This window comes from Equus quagga, chromosome 5, assembly GCF_021613505.1.
Source record: "Equus quagga isolate Etosha38 chromosome 5, UCLA_HA_Equagga_1.0, whole genome shotgun sequence".
Classification (NCBI taxonomy): Eukaryota; Metazoa; Chordata; class Mammalia; order Perissodactyla; family Equidae; genus Equus; species Equus quagga.
In genome coordinates, this window is record NC_060271.1 from 103908758 (window position 1) to 103928532 (window position 19775).

At 38.7% G+C, this 19775-nt stretch overlaps 1 protein-coding gene across 9 annotated transcripts in view; it reads right to left on the reverse strand.

The window, feature by feature from the left end:
- The window catches only part of MTA3 (metastasis associated 1 family member 3), a 186658-nt gene that overhangs the window by 37581 nt on the left and 129302 nt on the right, over nt 1-19775 (reverse strand). For all 9 annotated transcript variants that reach the window (XM_046661216.1, XM_046661215.1, XM_046661214.1 and 6 more), the window contains one exon: nt 9209-9397. In XM_046661216.1, coding sequence (XP_046517172.1) covers nt 9209-9397 — 189 coding nt within the window. The remainder of the gene's footprint in view (nt 1-9208; nt 9398-19775) is intronic.

Here is a 19775-nt window from a genome sequence, read left to right on the forward strand (position 1 = left end):
AAGCAGAGATAGAGAGGACAGTGCACAAGGCATCCATTTTACTGCAACAGAACTAGGAGGCACAAAATCGTTCTAGAGCCAATAACTCCGGTAGAGGTTGCCTGATCCCAAGACCATGGTTCAAGTAGTGTGGTTCTAGAGCCGAGGGTAACCCAGCAGCTTCCCAGTTTCCATCCGGGGCAGAGGTAGGAGCTCATTTGCTGAATCATTTCTGTGGGATTGTTCTCAAGTCCAGCCTGAAGCCTCCTTCTCCAACCCTATCAGTGATTTTAAGCACCTAATTTCCAAAATCAAATTCCATTATAATACCTCCTGTAAGTTTGTTATCTGCAACTAAAGCCTAAATGATAGAAGAGCTAGGAAATACCCTTTGCCAAAAGAAGTTTCTATGGCAAAGGACTTCATTGCATGAATGGAGAGAGACTTTGCTACTTTGCACTTTGAACTTTTCAGGTTCCTCCGCATATTTCAGGTCCTGCTTCTGCTTAGCATGTAGAAATCCACAATCATTTCTTTAAAAGATCTTTAAAAGATCATGGATTGCCTGAAGCAAAAAAAAAGTAATAATACACTGTGGGATTTAGAACAGATGCAGAAATAAAATGTATGACAACAAAAGCACAACAATAGCAGGGAATAACTAGAAGTGTATTGTTACATGGTTCTTATAATCTACGTGACCTAAGTATTACAGTAATTGATTTGAAGGTACACTATAGTACATTAAAGATGCATACTGTAAACCACCAAACAAAACAAAAGTTTAATCAGTAAGCCTCTAGGAGGGAAAAAATGGAAATAAAAAAATTAGTCAAAAAGGAGGAAAGAACAATGGGACAAATGGAAAATTAATACTAAGATGATGGATTTAAACCAATGATTATATTAAAGGTAACTGGTCTAAAGGCCCAAAGTAAAAGGTAGAGGTTGTCAGATTGGTTTTAAAAAAAAAAGATCCAGCTACAAAAAACCCACTTTGGAAATAAATAAGATGAAAATAAAAGGATGCAAACAAAATATATCATGTAAACAATGAAATAAAGCTGGAGTGGTTATATTAAGAGGAAACACAGACTTCACCACAAGGAATATTGCCATGGGGAGAGAGTCATGATGTAAAGATCAAAGGGTCAATTCATCAGGAGAACACAACAATCCTATATATGTATATACCTCATAACGGAGTTTCAACATAATCAAAGCAAAAACCTATACAATTGAAAAGAGAAAGCCACAATTATAGCTAGCGACTTTTGATACTGCTCTCTCAGCAAATAATAGAAAGAGCGGACAGGAAAGCAGTGAGGCTCCAGAAGACTTGAAAAAACACTATCAATAAACTTAACCTAAGTAGCATTTATCGAACGTTCTACCTAACAGCAAAATATCCATTCTTTTCAAGAGTACATGGCACATTCACCATAATAAACCATAAACTGGGTCAGAATTCATCAAATCTCAAAAATGTAAAACATGGGTTTTTTTTGTTTTTTTTTTTTTCCACAAAATATGTTTTCTAAACAAAACAGAACTGGAATTCAGTAACAGAAAAATACATGGAAAAAAACCCCACACATAAGTGGAACTTCTAAATAATCCATAAGTCAAAAAACCCCCAAAATCACAAGGAAAAATGAAAATACTCTGAAGGAATGAAAATGAAAACACAACTTATCAAACTTTGCAAGATGAAGCTAAATAGAGCAGTGCACAGAGGGAATCCATACACCCCCTTTGTTGAGCAGGAAGAATTCGGACAGGGCGAGAGACCTCAGAAAGCCCCCATTGGTGGTGATGTGGGTGTGCAAAACGGTGATCAGCTACTAGTGGAGACCAGGCGAGAAAACCCCTCGCTTCCCAGCTCCTTCTCTCATTCAAAGTCTGCTACCGGAGAGGGACTAGAAACCATCCCACCCCTGGGTCCCACGCCAAGTGCCACTGGAGAGAGACTGGAAAGTCTCTCACATCCAGAAACCCCTGCCAACAAAAGGCAGCACAAGGCAGAGACTGGCTCCCACAAGGGTGCTGCGGGAAGAGCAAAATGCTGCGGGAGCTCCACCTCTGAGACTCAGGCACACGAAGCCTGCCTAAGCTGGAGCTGGAAGAGGACAGCTAAGAAACCCTCGAGCCTTCAACCATGAACCTGCAGCCAGCAACGAGCAACACCATTCTACCACCGGGGGAAGGGCAAACATGTGCAGAGGCTGCAGTGCAGGGCCCACGGAGGCTGGGACAGGAACACTGAAAAACCCTTCCACGTTCCAGGCCCCACACTAAGCAGGGTAACAATCCAAAGTCTGTGGATGTTCAGATCACCTCCCATTTACCCTTCGGTGAGGGAGGGACCAGCCCCTCAAAACAGTATAAGATGGCCAGACATACAACACACGACACGGGAGACAAAACAGATGAGATTGATAGCAGTTTACTAGTCAGATATAACCATAGCCCACAGAAGAGGACACCATGCAGCGCCACACGGGGGTTGTACTTGGGAACAGTGAGCCAGAAGGGGCTGTGAAAGCGAGGCTCTGTGTAACAAGAGGGTGAGGTGTGCCCTAGTTCCTAAAGAAGGTTCCCATGGGAGGATGTGATTGGCTTGTTTGAATAATTTTGCAGGCTGACAGGAAACTGAAATGGTTAGGTTGAAGTCTGGGTGCTAGGGGAACTGGCTAGGTGGGGAGCCTTTCTGGCTGAGTTAAGGGGCAAGAGCTGGGGAAATCACAGTTAAGCTTTTGAAGCCCTATGAGGCTCAAAGATGTCAAGGCAGTACATGAAATTTCACGACTTCCAACACAATCGTGCACCAAAGGCAACTAGAACAACAAAAACATCCAAACCTGGCCCAGCTACAGACTACAGAGGCTCAATTCCCCACAATAATGGCCTAGAAAGAGAAGAGGCACACTCGTTTCAGAATAGAAATACTATTTAACTCAGTCTCTGTCATTGTTTACACAAGATGTTCTGCATCCAATCAGAAATAAAAGACATTTAAAAAGGGCATGAAAACAAATGTCCCGTTTTCAAGAAATAAATCAGGCAACAGACAGAAAACCAATATGGCCCCATATGTTGGAAATATCAGATAGGAACTTTAAAATAACTATTATTAATAAATTAAAGAACTAGTTGAAAAGATGGACAACACACATGAATAGAGTAGGAATTTAAAGGGAGACAAAAAGCATAAAAAAGAATAAAATATGAATGTTAAAACAAAACATGCTATCATATTTGAAAAATTCCTTTAACAAGTTTATCAATATACTGGACACAGCAGAGGAAACACTTAGTACTAGAAGATAGACCAACACAAATCACACAAACTAAAACACAAACAGAAAATCTCAGCTCCAGGAAACTCAGCGAACTACAAGTAGAATAATTACAAAGAAAAACACAGCCCGGGGCCGGCCCCATGGCCGAGTGGTTAAGTTCAGGCATTCCACTTAGGCATCCCAGGGTTTCGCTGGTTTGGATCCTGGGCGTGGACATGGCACTGCTCATCAAGCCACATTGAGGCTGCGTCCCACAAGCCACAACTAGAGGGACCAACAACTAAAATATACAGCTGTGTACCGGGGGTCTTTGGGGAGAAAAAGGAAAAATAAAATCTTGAAAAAAAAAACCCACACCCAGGCATAATGTAGCAGTAAAACTACTAAAAACCAAAAATAGAGAGAAAATCTTGAATACAAAGAAACATTTACATGCATAGGAACTTTTCATCAGAAACTATATAAGCCAGAGAGAGAGACATCTTTAGACTACTGAAAGAGAAAAGGGGAAAAAAAGAATGACATTTTTATTTTACATTATAAATATAAATATTTTATATATTATAAAAAATTATATTCTTATTTTTAAAAATGAAATATATTTTTAAAGGGGACAGTAGAAAGTTTTTGATAAAGCTGAAATCATTGTCCGCCAAACGTATACTACCAACAAACAAATACACTAGAAGAAATGTTTCAAATAAAAAATCTAGGCTTCGGGAGCTGGCCCCGTGGCCGAGTGGTTAAGTTCGCGAGCTCCGCTGCAGGCGGCCCAGTGTTTCGTTGGTTTGAATCCTGGGCGCGGACATGGCACTGCTCATCAGACCATGCTGAGGCAGCGTCCCACATGCCACAACTAGAAGGACCCACAACTAACAATATACAACTATGTACCGGGGGGCTTTGGGGAGAAAAAGAAAAAAAAAAATAAAATCTTTAAAAAAAAAATAGCTTTAAAAAAAAAATCTAGGCTTCAACCTTAAAAATAGACACTAGGATAAGACACACTATGTAAGCCCAAAGCAAGCTGAAGGAAAAAAATAATAACATAAAAGCAGAAATCAAGGGAACAAAAAAACAAGCAAACCAAAAGCTGGTTCTTTGCAAAGATCAATAAAATTGATAAACCTCTACCCCAACTGATGAGGGAAAAAGAGAGAACTAAATAGTATAAGGAAGGTAAGAGGGGACATCATTACAGATCTATATATCCCACAGACCTTAAAAAAGGATAACATGAGGATATTATGCACTTTATGACAATAAACTAGACAACTCGAGACAAAATAGACAGGGACAGAGACGTCAGCAAGACAGAGGAGTAGGAGATACTAGTCTTTGTCCTCGAACAAACAACAATAATTAGACGGCCACTGACAAACGAAAATAGCCCTGGGAGGGCACAAGAGTCAAAGTAAGAACCTACAAAAAAAAGAAAAGAACCTATAGCAACACACTAGAGCAAAACAACAGAGAATAACTGCAGAGAAAAGACCAGTGCCAAGACACCTGGAAATGGCTAAGAGTGCAGGGTATCAGTATAAGCCACACAAAGGGTACCACTGCGGTCCCCAGTGGCCTGCTCTGCAAGGAGCCGGGCAGCCTTTGCCACTGAGGACGTCAACAGCCCCCACGAAAGGCACAGAATCCCTGCAGCTTTTTTTTTTTTTTTGAGGAAGATTAGCCCTGAGCTAACTGCTGCCAATCCTCCTCTTTTTGCTGAGGAAGACTGGCCCTGAGCTAACATCCATGCCCATCTTCCTCCACTTTATATGTGGGACGCCTACCACAGCATGGCTTGCCAAGCGGTGCCATGTCCGCACCTGGGATCCGAACCGGCGAACCCCAGGCTGCCGAAGTAGAACATGCGCACTTAACCACTGCGCCACCGGGCCGGCCCCCCTTGCAGCTTTCACAGCAGAGGACTCTAGCGTTTCTTGGTGTGGACCTCAGTAGCCTGCTCTGCAGAGGAACAGCAGCAGCTCTTGCCACTGAGGTAACCAACAGCCACTGGGGCTGCTAAACTCCTAGAGAGGGAGATGCCACAGCACCCCTCCCAAAACACTGCTGTGTCTCCCACCCCAGGAACAGGGAGGCCAGCCCCGACCTCCAACCCCTTGGACACCTCGGACCCCAGAGCCCTGGCTGCTCCGCACACACCTGCACTTCAGACCTCAGTTCCATGCTGCTCCACATGTGCCCACATCTTAGGCACCAGAGCTACTGACACTGTGGGCTAGCCAGCAACCCAATCCCCAGGCTGCTGTCACTCTGCAAGCATATATGCTCCACTCCTGGCTCTGAGGCTGATCCAAGCGTGCCCACAACTCAGCACCACTGCCACCACAAGAGCACTCCAAAGCCAGACCCAGTGCCAAGAGGGATTCCCTTGGCCACGACATACCTCATGAGAGAAAATGATCAGCAGGTCCCCACCAGCCTTTGCTACCAAAGATCACAGCAACCCTCACTGCCGCTGCAGACAGCCAAGGCTTTGCTATTGAGGACCCCTGCCATCTTTACCAATTCTGACCTCAGCTGATGGAGCTGAACATAGACTATGCACCCGGGCCTCGCCAAGACTGGTGCCATCACATCCCATCCATTAGATACCCTTGCACCCACCCGCAGGAGAAGGTCTTTCCCCACAAAAACCAGTCTAAAGTGTGTGAGAGGTGACTGCTCCGTCAAATGCAGATACCAAGACAAGGCTATGAGAAACAAGAAAAATTAAACAAACGTGACACCACCAAAGGAACACAGTAACTTTCCAGCAACTTATCCCAAAGAAATGTAGATCTATGATTTGCCTGACAAAGAATTCATAATAATTGTTTTAAGGAAGCTCAATAAGCTACTAGAAAAAAACAGATAAACAACTCAATGAAATCAGGAAAACAAGACACAAACAAAATAAGAAATTAAACAGAGAGAGAGAAATCATAGAAAAGAACCAAATTCTAAAGCTGAAGAATACAACGAATTAAATGAAAAATACATCAACAGACTTCATGAAGCAGAAGAAAAGAACCTGTGAACTCACAGACATGTCATTAGAAATTATCCAGTCAGAAGAGGAAAAAGAAAAAAGAAAGCAGATCCAGTTAGCAGAAAGAAGGAAATAACAAAGATCAGAGCAGAAACAAATGAAGTAGAAGCTAGAAAAATAACAGAAAAGATCAATGAAACTAAGAACTGGTTTTTCGAAAAGATAAACAAAATTGACAAATCTTTAGCTAGGCTAAGAAAAAAGAAGGCTCAAATAAATAAAATCAGAAATGAAGGTGGAGACATTACAACTGATACTGCAGAAATACAAAGGATCATAAGAGACTACTATGAACAATTATACGCCAACAAATTGGATAACCCAGAAAAAAATGGATAAATTCCTAGAAACACACAACCCACTTAGACTGAATCATGAAGAAATAGAAAGTCTAAAGAGACCTATAACTAACTGGGAAGGAGACTGAATCAGTAATCAAAACCCTCCAACAAAGAAAAGCTCAAGACAGGTGGCTTCACTGGAGAATTCTACCAAACATCTAAAGAAGCATTACTGCCAGCCCTCCTCCACACCCTCACCAATGTTCATCTCTCTGTCTCTTTGATAACAGCCATCCTAACAGGTGTGAGGCGATATCTCAATGTGTTTCCGATTTGTATTTCCCTGATGATTAGTGATGCTGAATGCCTTTTCATGTAACTGTTTTTCACCAGTGAGTATGATGTTAGTTTTGGGCTTGTCATATACGGCCTTCAGGTTTATGTATTACAAGTATGGGGTGGGAGGGAGATAATAAGTTTAAAAACAGCCAAAACTACAAAAAACACAAACCCTTTGGGGAGTTAGTCTCCTGACGTTCTATCTTCTTTAAGGTTTTTGACACTGGAGGCCAATACCAATCTCCAGTGTACAACAAATCTAGCACGGACTGACTAATGACCAAGCATTCTAACTACCTTCAGCAAAAACTAACATAGACTATACTACACATTTATAAGAATTTTGTTAGATCATGAAAGTTAACAAAAACCATCTAATAGAACTATTACTATTATACTCCTTTCCATAGGGTTACCTTATCTCATAGCAACGTCAGCCTCTTTGTCCAAGCACACTGTACCAAGCTACTGTGCAGAGTTATCTCCTAGTCCTGGGTTAAGTGCCCAGGAGTGCTGTATGCAAGTTTCAAATTCAGTGTATACTTTCCAATCTGCTCTTTTTTCCCTTTACCATCAGAGATCCAGAATATGCCAGTTAACTACACGAAGCCACTCCTGAGTTGAGTGGCACAACTAATAGCTCCCTCCCCAATGCACCCATAATACTTGGTCTTACTACTGACAGAAATAATTACATTATTTTTCGCTTGGGAGTAGTCTTCCAATCCCTTGATCTTGACTATGAACTCATTCCCTGCAGTAAGGACCACATTAAATTTCTGTTGCAAGCCTAGTGCCTACCTGAAGGCCTGGCACGTTGCAGGTACTCGACAAACATTTGCTGCACTGAACTGAGTTCAGAATGATAACGAGAACATACAATGAGCATGTCACACTCAGTGCAGGGAAAAGGAGTTTCACTTTAGAATTTCTCGTCTTCTACTCCTTTATCAGACCCAAAGATTTGTTCTTAAGAGAGTTTTATTTTCGTAGTTTCTACTTAGTGGTATAGCTATATTATATTAATAACTGCTATATTAATAACATTGCACTATTGTGTTATTCTGACCATCTGAAGCTAAATGCCACCAATGCATTTTTTACATTCTCAGCTGCATATCCTATAAATTGAAATCATGACATATAACAATCTGAGTGTGAGTGAAGTTTTGCCAGAAGAACAAATGTCAGTGACAACAGCTTTAATTATCAGGTTTGGAATTTAATGTAGCAATGCATATTGATAAACAATAATTTTGCTTCAGAAATATTCGAAAAAGATGCAACAACAAAGGCAGGATATTAGCTCACAGCAAATTCTTCACAGACTATAAAGATTCTATTTTCATAATTAAAAAAAAGGATGACTGCTATAGAAAGCTATTTATGGACTTCTCAAGTAGAAATTTCCCCATTTCAGAGATTATAAACTTCAAGAGAGCAATTCCACAAATACAAAGACAAAAAGAAGTACATAATAGTGGATAAGATTATCTAGTATTTAAAATGCAACTCAGATACTGCATATCATTAAGAGAAGCCAAAGATCAAAAGCTCACAAAGCAAATTCCCCTATTCTACTTGGTACAGGTCATTTCTAAGGTAAAGGTCCACATCAAATTCAAGCTCAACAATTAGTAAGATAACTAGAAAAACATCGAAGGTCTAAAAGAGAGCAACAAGCTTAAAAAGCAGAGATCAGAGGGGCTGGCCCCGTGGCTGAGTGGTTAAGTTCGCGCGCTCCGCTGCAGGCGGGGCCAGTGTTTCGTTGGTTCCAATCCTGGGTGCGGACATGGCACTGCTCATCAAACCACGCTGAGGCAGCGTCCCACGTGCCACAACTAGAAGGACCCACAACTAAGAATATACAACTATGTACCAGGGGGCTTTGGCGAGAAAAAGAAAAAAAATAAAATCTTTAAAAAAAAAAAAAAAAAAGCAGAGATCAGAAACATTTAGTGTAAAAGGTTAGAAAAGCTGTCCATATTTTAAACTTGGAACTCAGAGAGAGGTGAAGAGGATGAACTCATACTGCCAAGGTTTACAGACAGAACTCAGGGCCTCCTGACCCTGGGTCTTAACAACTACTTCCTAGAACAAATGTCAATTTCTCCCTCTACAAGACTGGCCTTCATTCTATGTTGAGCAGACAAAAATTACTGGCTTGCTAAATGAATACTTTGAAGCTTACCAGATTTCTAAAACAAATAAAATATTCCCACTCCAACATTTTATTCTATTCCCAATTTTCTACTTACAAAGTCTTGACGTATGTCATTGAAGTCTTTGCCATACTTTTCCAGTGCCTCTTCAAATAAACTAGCTTCAGAGGCCGACCATTCTTCCATTTCATCTCTGCATAAAACAGGTCCTCCAAGTGGTACTAAGACACTAATCGCACTGCTCAAATCATAGCTGTGTCTATACAACGTATCCATAGCATGAAACTAAAGAAAACAAATAAGAGGGAAAAGATCAGACAGAAATACAAACTTGCTAGATTATTTAAGAAGAGACATACTAAAATGCATGATGCACTTAATTAAAATAATATACTTAAGTAGTAATTCTTTAAGTAACAAAATTAAGAAAAATTTAAAGAGATTACTTATTTAAAATATCATTTATTGCTTTAAGAAAATACTGATTTGTACCTTTTAAGGTATGTACTTTTTTAAATGCATCCGTTTGTTAGAGCAACCTAACCATGAAGATCCAGAACCTCCAGGCATTAAATTGGAAACCCAGTAAGTTTCAACATCCTTTTGGTCAAAAATGCCAGTCACTTCAGCTATTGTACAAGTTTGGCACAGCCTTTCTTGACAAGGGAATAATAGATTATATATAAGTGAGTGAGAGAAATATTCTCAGCTTAGATTAAGGAAATGATGTACTAAGGACAAAAGATGGGAAGAAAACAATGAACTGACAATGATGGTAAGACAAAACAAAATTACACATCCATTAAAAAAAATTACATATGCAAGTTAAAATAGTCACTTGGTTGAGATTTTGTAAGACCACGAACAGATGACTAGGCTTGCCTGAAATAGCTGGGCCAGTGTGGATTCCCTAAATATTTCAAGGGAGAGTGATTTGAAAGGAGGAAAGATAGATTAGGATAATATACAGATGATCCCCAATTTACAATGGTTTGACTTACGATTTTTTGACTTTACAATAGTGCAAAAGTGAAACCCTACTTTGAATTTTCATCTTTTCCCAGGCTAGTGGTATGCAGTAGGATAATCTCTTGTGATGCTAGGTAGTGGCAGAGAGCCACAGCTCCCATGGGGTCAGCCACATGATCACAAGGGTAAGCAACTGATACACTTACAACCATGCTGTACCCAGATGACAACCACTCTGTTTTTCACTTGCAGTATCGTATTCAATAAATTACATGAGACATTCAACACTTCATTATAAAATAGGCTTTGTGTTAGATGATTTTGCCCAACTGCAGGCTATTGCTAAGTGCTCTGAGCACGTTTAAGGTAGGCTAGGCTAAGCTTTGATGTTCGGTAGATTAGGTGTATTAAACACATTTTCAACTTACGATATTTTCAATTTACAATGGGTTTATTGGAAAGTAACCCCATCATAACTTGAGGAAGATCTATAACTGGATTTTTGCAAAAATACCTTGGGTCCAGCTTATTTAAAAAATATTCTCCTCCTATCAGAAGCAGTGAATAAACTAGGTTCTAAAACTTTCTAAGTTTTGAAAAACTTTTGATGGTTTTTCTACTAGAGAGAAAGAGCTTCATTTATAACACGTATGCACATTTGTATGTGTAGCAGGAAAATTGCAACACAGGACCATCAGCTCTGTCTCTGGATAAGCATGTAGGTGTGGCGCAGATTTGGTGGGCAAGGTGGTCAAATCTTTGCCAAGTGAGAAGTACTTCTGTTTAAACTTTCCAACATACGAAAGCCAAGTCTTGCACCTTTACACAAAGTATCTTCTAATATTTATTTAAAAACTCTCAAGTGGCTATAGCGTCATATCTATGTGACAACACATCTCTCAGAAATTTAGCTTATAAGTGAACCCTAAATGTCAGGTGGAGGACAGTGCATAGTTCCCTACTGGTACAAGAGCATAAAATAACCTCATGTATCAAATAACATGTATTACAGAGAAAAAATTACTAGCAGCAGTATGTATTAAAAAATATATTTATATCACGATACATTAAGACATTGAATAAGGACATGGAATATAAATTTACTGACAGAGCTATGGGCAGGATGTAGGACATAACAGACATGTTGAGGAACAGTAATAACTCTTTAACAAGGGCTGACATCTCATCAAAATAAATCATTAGAGTCCACAAAACAAAAACAGGTAGAGATTTCATTGTCAATTTCCAAGTTATAATCACAGCTGAGACAATCATGGAATACCTTCAACTTTTAAGTGAATTTCTTCTCTCTCTTCTGCAGTAGGGGATACAAAGATGTTAAACTGATCTTTATTCTTTGCTTGTGTTCTGCCAACTTCAGAATCAAGCTCCACATCTCTAGCTAACCTTCTCACTTGACAGACTCAGCAGTTTAGCTGTGGTGTACACTGTTACACACTTTTACATCATCCCTGAAACTAAATAATTACTGTTTCTGGATAACTAATCTACGAAAAGTAAGTTTAACAGCATTTAGAAGTCCCTTCAATTAATATATTTCCGTAAACTATTTTTTAAATTCCCAAATTTACAATGGATAACAAAATTAAAAAAGATTAAATGGTATTCAAAATCAGTAATTACACAAATTAACTGTGCTGCTGAGATTTCTCAGGAGCTAGAAGTAATTTTTATAATTAACAGGTGCTCTGAAACCAAAAGTCACAGAATTAAATGAGTTCTTCTCAGCTGATATTATACCAACCACTCAAGGCATGAATCAATTTTCAGTCTTCTGTTCATGCTAGATAAATGAAAATGCTTTTCTTATACGCACTTTTAAAAATCATGATGGGCTATTATCTAATAAGGCTTCAAAGAACCAAAGTAGTATCTTAGTCTTTTTTTTTTTGAGGAAGATTAGCCCTGAGCTAACATCTGCCACCAATCCTCCTCTTTTTGTTGAGGAAGACTGGCTCTGAGTGAACATCCATGCTCATCTTCCTCTACTTTATATGTGGGATGCCTGCCATAACATGGCTTGACATGCCGAAGCTGCTGAAGCTAAACGTGCAAACTTAACTGCTGCACCACAGGTCTGGCCCCTATCTTAGCCTTTATAAGTGATTATGACCAAAATCTCAAGAGATTAAAGCTTCTGTTCTTTACAGAGTCTGTTTGTGTTACTCCACACTGAAGTAAGCATTTGCTTTTGGAAGACTGGCTTCTGTGTTGTGCCACAAATCACATGGAAAGAATCAGTTGGACTGACAGCTAACCGGGAGCCATGAAACCTCCAAAGCCCACTATACCACAGCTCAGAGGACAGCACAGTAATGCTCAGTATGTGTAGGAAACAAACATCCCATCAGGCACACACGCTGTAGAATTCCTAGGGAATAATTCTGTTGAAATTGATGACTAACTTCACAAAGGAAACCAGAGGATCACATTATTTGCTAGGAGTCCATATTAACTCCATCTTTCTGACAAACATATCAGTTCCTTTTGAATAGAGTCTTATATAGTCTATCCTACCCTAAAAAGCTGTAAGACACGGAAGAGACTTTCCATAACAGAAGAGACAACAGCCAGTAATAACTCACAGAAATAAGCCAAGAGAAGACAGGAGTTTGACATATAACCAATGACTATGGTTTATCAGCAAGATAAAAACTCGAAGAGCCAGATGTATAAGAGAACATACTGGCTGATTCTACTTATATAAACTTTGAGAAAAGTAACAATTGATGGTGACAGAAGTCAGAATAGTGATTACTTCAGAAAGGGGAATCGCTGACTGAGAGGGCGTGAGGGAACCTTTTGGGATTCAGGTAATATTCTTTATTAGATCTGGGTGGTGGTTACAGAGATGTACAGTCATGCATGGCTTAACAACGGAGATACATTCTGAGAAATGCATCATTTGTTGACTTCATCGTTATGCGAGAATCAGAGAGTCCCCTTCACAAATCTAAATGGTAAGGCCTACTATACACCTAGGCTATATGGTACTAATCTTATGGTACCGCAGTCGTACACACAATGCATCACTGAGCGAACCGTAGTTATGTGGCGCATAACTGTATACATATGTAAAAATGTATAACTGCGCACCTGAGTGTAGGGTACTGAATACATTTTACTGTATGTATACCTCAATTTAAAATAAGGTAACGAATTTAAAACTAAACATAAAGAAAACTGTAAGTCTTCCCTACAGATAAATACTTTGCAAAGATACCATCTTTTCATTAGAGATACAGATACACACAAGATCCATTCAAATCTAAATTTTAAAAATCTTAAGAACTCAGCACAAGCTGTTCTCTCTGCCAAATAGCAGTGAAGGTGTTGTCACATTTCATCTCATTCATAACAGATGGAGATGACAAACAGAAGTATTTTAGGAGAAGGACTGACATTGAAATCTTGGCAGTGGAACTCTCATCTTTTGTTCATTAAGCAGAATAACACTATGGTAGACTGCATTATCGTTTGGCAAATATTCACTCCCTCCCCTCGACCTCCATAGGAGGGTATTCTTCCAATCCATTGATGTTGGGCCTGGCCATGTGACTTGACTAGCCAATAGGATGTTAAGACACGTGACTGAAAAGAAACTTAACATGCGTTTGTGCATTTGGACTTGCCCTCTGGTACTACTGACTTTTGTCAACAGAGGATGAGAGATACATGGAAGAGATCTGGGCTTGGCACCTAAAACAACCCAGTCTAGTTCAGCAGAATCCAAGACAATCAGCAGAGGAGTGTACAAGAAATTATGCTTACTGTTATAAGCCACTGAAATTCTGGGCAGTGTAATGGATACTGTGTTCTTCCCCTTTGAGAATAAAGAATTTATTCAGCCAGTGCTAGAAGCGCTGTGAGAAGACAGATTTCAGCTATTGGTCCTCTTTGGAATGATCTCAATTTAAGAAAGATTCATCCCCCAAGGTCATGTCCTCTTTCTGGGCAGCCTGCATCCAATGATGCAGCAGCATAAAGGCCCAGCCTTTCACTATGATTTGGGACAACTCTTCAGAGCATCCCATGGAGGCCTTCACTTAGACTGTACCATGGCCCATCTTCTCCCTCTGTTCAATCCTGCCTCCGTCTCTGCTCCTTCACAGGTGCTGATCCCAAAGGTACCTCCTAACAAAGTCCTGCGTGCAAATCTCCATCTCAGAGGCTGTTTCCCAAGAACCCAACCTGTAACATGCAGCACCGTTTTGACAATTATTAAGTTATGCATATATTCAATACTAACTATTGATTTGCTCAGTTAAAATTTTACAGAAAATGTATATCTCTAGCACAAATTACAGCATTCAGAACATCAAATCTATTGAAAAATTAATGAGCATTAACGAGCATATGGTTTTTTCCAAGCAGAAGGTGAATATAAACTCTCATGAGTAAATCCCAAACCGTGATTAAGGCAAATTTTTTTATATATAAAAGAGAAGTATGCCATCTACTCTCAATTTTTGCTTCACTGCATAGTACAGTACTCAAAACAAAATCCCTCGTTCATCACCAAATTTGTTAAGACTCAGCTGTCATTTACTCACATCAAACTAGAAGACACCTTGAGCCATATTCTTACGTGTACTCATACCTTTTGATTATTATCACGAGAAAGCTACAAGAGTGGCAGTCCATGGTAAGCCCATAGCCCTAAATGCCATTTTCAAACTTCACGTGAGCAGAACTATGGGTTCTTCCCCCTGGCTGTGATTCTAGACACAAAGCAGACAAATACACAACACAACTGTGAACACACTGGAGAACAATCAGTGCAGGCAAGGAGAGGCTAAGGCAGTTCAGGAAGAAGTATGAGAGGTGAGCTCCCACACAGACCCAGCTTATACCTTGAGGGCATTTTCTAGACTGCTACAAGGGAGAACAGACCCAAACAGAACGTTTCCTTTTTACTAGGCTGAGGTGAAAGGGGCAAGACCTGGGGAGCAAAATCCTAGGGAGGATTGTATTCCAGCCCCTAAAGGAAATCACAACATATTAAAAGAAGTGGTAACATACGTGTTCTCTGACCACAACCCCCAAGGCAATTAAGATAAATTATGAACCTCATTTCCTCAATTAACTCACAATCAAATACAAAACTGTAAAATAAATTAGGAAATACTCAGAACCAAAAGATAATGAAAATAGTACATATCAAAATATATGAGATACCGCCAAGGTGGTAATCAGAGGGACATTTACAATCTTAAATATTGATAACAGATAAGTAGATAAATAAAATTAATGGGCTAAAACTTGGGCTTAAAGAGCTGGAATAGGAATATCAGAGTAAACCCAAAGAAAAGTAGGAGGAAGAAAATAATAAAGAGCAAAAGTAAATTAAATAGAAAACAAACATATAATAAAGAAAATAAACACCTAAAATCTCATTCTTTTAGACAATAAAAGAGAAATCTCTGGTAAAACTATAAAGACAAAAATGGGAAATGACACAAACAGTAACAGGAATGAAAGGCTATTTACAACTACAAACATAGCAAATCTTTCTAATTAAAAAACACTATGAAAAATTATTTTTATAAATTTGAAAATTTAGGGAAAAATGGAAAATCTCCTAGACTGACATAACTGTCCAAAATAGACTTAAGTAGAATAAAGACTTATTCTAATTATAAATCAAATTATAACCACAACCCAAACTGAGGGACATTCTACAAAAGAAAAGGCCTGTACTCTTAAAAAAAAACACCACGGTCATGAAAGACAGAATGAGGAACTGTTCAGGATTGAAGGAAATTAAAGAGATATGACACCTAAATGCAACAAGTGATTCTCAAGTAGATTTTGGACCAGAAAAGAATAATTTTTCTTTTGTTATAAAGGACATTACTGGGACAACTAGCAAATCTGATGAAAGCCTCTAGATTAATTAACAGTGCTACAGCAAGGCTCACTTCCTGAATCTGACAATTGTACCGCCGTTATGTAAGAGAATATCCTTGTTCTTTTAGGAAATACCTCTTCAAATATTTAGCGATAAAGGGACATCCATCCTGAAACGTACTCTCAAACTATTCAGAAATAATAATAATATGTATATCTAGAGAGAGAACAATAAAGGAAATGTGGTAAATGTTAGCATTTGGGGAATCTGGGTGAAGGAAACACAGGAAGTCTTAGTACTATTTTTTGTATTATATCAAAACACAAAGATAAGTTTTAAGAACGTATAATCACATGCCTTCATTAACTCACATCTGTAATCCAAATCTTCTCACCAGTTACCCTAGACAAAGCAGTTAGAACAATTTTCCTTCTATTTCCCCACAGTTCAAATCTACAATGATTTTCTGATGCTTCTTAGTGTCAAAGTCATGGGAGAAAAAGAAAAGTAAAGGGCAACATAAAAAATAATAATAATTTAAGCTTAAATTTAAAAGAAAGAGATGGATAAATAGACCTTAATATATACAAGCAATTCTCATAGCACAGTCTGCAGTGTCTCTAAGCTCATTTAATATCATTTTAAAATTCCTATCTGCAATAGATCATCAGACAAAAAGAAGTGTGCCTAATGTACAATATTATTGCCTTAATGGTGTATTTAGAAGGAAGGGAAATTTCCTGTTTCATATTTTTTACTACAGTGGTATTCCATTAGTTCTAATCCTAATTTACAGCCTTGGAAACATGGGTCACACCCATAAGTTTTAGCAAATTGAGTTTTAAAAAATTATGTGATTCTCATTTAATCAATTTTATATTCATTTTGAAGACTAGATTTCTGATGTAAGTTAATGCCTAAAATGTTAATCAAACGATTTATATATTCTGCTGAGTACAATTTCTTTCAATGACATAATAACTGATTTTCAAACTATCCTCAAATTCCCAGTACAGTCATGCACTGGATAACAACGTTTCAGTCAACAATGGACCACATGTATGATGGTGATCCCTTAAGATTAGCACCAGACAGGCCGGTGTGGAGTAGGCTATACCATCTCAGTTTGTTCTAAGTACACTCTGTGATGTTCGCACAATGACGAAATCGCCTAAGGACACAGTTAAGTGACACACGACTGTACCCTCAAAGCCCTAAATGAAATGTGTGATATGAACAGACTCACCAGAATAAAGTGCATGATCAATGGCTAGCATTTTTACAAAGAGTTAATATCTGGAGAATAAAATTATTGTTGGTTAAATCAACTGTCTCTTATCAGGAAGATAAGTTATTTTTTCTAAGCTTCTCTTGGTAGGAAAACTTATATCGTAAAAATTATAGCTTGTTTTAAGGGGAAGATCTTTAAATTGTATAGTGATTTCCTTGTAACAATTACATTAAAATGTATAGTTAATCACAGCCTAATGATCATATTCAAGCTTGATAATCTACTACAATGACAGTAACTATGGCATGACAAAACCTCTTTTACACAATCAATAATGCTGTAAAATCAAAAGAAAGTAAATTAGACTCAACAAAGATTGGGCGGAAAATGCATCATTTTTATCATCATCATCTCAACAATAACAACTAATACTTATTGAGCTCTTACATTGTGCCAGACACTGTTTTAAATGATTTACAAGTATTATCTCGTTTAATCCTCAAGTTGATGCCACATGGTAATCCAGAGACAGGCTTTTCCGGAGGCTGGAAAGAGGATGCTAGAGATCTTGTTCAGGACAGTGAGGCACTGCCTGCTTTCTCTCCCAGGGAGGAGAGGGCCTCAAGAGCCACAAGAGCCCAGTGTTTGTGAACATTACAATAAATGAAGGTGCACGGACTGCTGAACGTAATTTCTGCTGGGATGTTGGTGGAAGCTCAAAAAGACTTGTGATATAGCAATAAATCAGTTGTCTTCCACTCAACCTGGGGAGCTGATGTCACAGAGAACTCTATGCTCCTCAGAGAACCCAGGAAAAACAGCCCTGGGGCATGCTCTGGGGAGCCGCCACAATTCCATCAAGTTCTGTATGCTTGTACACATATATCAGCAACTTAGAGAGGTTCATCTGTATAACTCCTTCTTGTCAATCCATAACCCCCTGGAGCAGGGCAGATAGGTTTTACTATTATCCCCACTGCAGATGAGGAAATTCAGACCCAAGGAGGTTAACTGGGGTAAGGCTATACGGATCATAAGCTAAAGATCATAAAAGTGTATCTATTTGTACACCCATGTTCACAGTAGCATAATTCATAATAGCCAAAAGGTAGAAGCAACCCAAGTTTCTATTGACAGATGAATGGATAAACAAAATGTGGTATACAATGGAATATTATTCAGCCTTAAAAAGGCAGAAAATGCAAACACATGCTATAATGTGGATGAACCTTGAAGACATTATGCTAAGTGAAATAAGCAAGTCACAAAATGGCAAATATGGTTCCACTTATATGAGGTACCTAGAGTAGTCAAATTCATAGAGACAGAAAGTACAACAGTGGTTGCCAAGGGCTGGGGAGTGGGGAGTCATTATTTAATAAGCAGAGTTTCAGGTGGAAAAGATGAAAAAGTTCTGGAGATGGATGATGGTGACAGTTGCACAAGAATGTGAATACTTAATGCCAGAGAATAATACACTTAAAAATGGTTAAAATGGCAAATTTTGTAGTAGATATTTTATATATTTTACCACAACTTTTAAACAAGTGTATCCCAGGCCTAAATCTTGCTACAATTCCTGGTCTTCAGGTTGTATGTGTACAGCTCTGGTGATACAAGGAAATTAGAATTCAAATATACATCACTCTTAGTGATGAGAGGCACTCAGTAAAATATCTATTGAAATGCAAAAACAACACAATAGAAATAATATACTCCAATGACCTATTTTAATAAGAACCTCTGTTCCAGAGATAGAAATTAATTTATTCATTCTCAATTATTTACTGAACACCTAGTATATATGCCAGGCACTATATTTGGTGCTGGGGATTCAACAGTGAGGAAAAATAGTTACAGAACCACTATACTAATGGATGCTATAAGCTGCTACATGGGGAACAGGAGAGAGAGACAATCAGATAAATCACAAAAATGAGTTTTTAATTACAAACAATTAACATAGAGAAACGTGGTTGGTTCTTGACATGAGCACATCACAAAGTAACCTGCCATGGACTGACAGATTAGATAAGATCTGAAAAAAGACTAAGAGTTAACTAGATGGGGTTGTAAGAGCATCCAGGCAAAGGGAACTGAATGTGCAAAGTGCCTGTGGCAGGAGGGAGACCATGGAACCAAAGGAAGGATATAGCCTGGCTGGAGCCCAGAGAACACAGAGGAGTATGTGTGGGGAAGAGACTGGAGAGAGAGGTCAGCCAAAACCCCATAGTCTTTGTTGACTGTTTAAAAATCCAGATTTTTTTTATCCTAAATGCAATTAAAAGCCACTAAAAGGATATAAGATAAGAGACATTGCATTTTAAAACCATCAGATATAATATAGGAATTAGAGATGTTCCAGGATACTATTTCCTCCCTACTAAATCAACACAGCCTGACCTTTTTCAGAACCAACGTAACATCAGGAAATCTAAATTTCTAGTCTTGTATGAGGTACTTCACCATTATCTCTAATACAGTCTATCCAAGATTTCTAAGGCCCCAAACAACTCAAAAAGCTCTTTTTCTTAGATCCTACCCTTCAACTTGCTTTAGTCCTCAAAGTCCAGGCAAAAGAGAAATCTAGT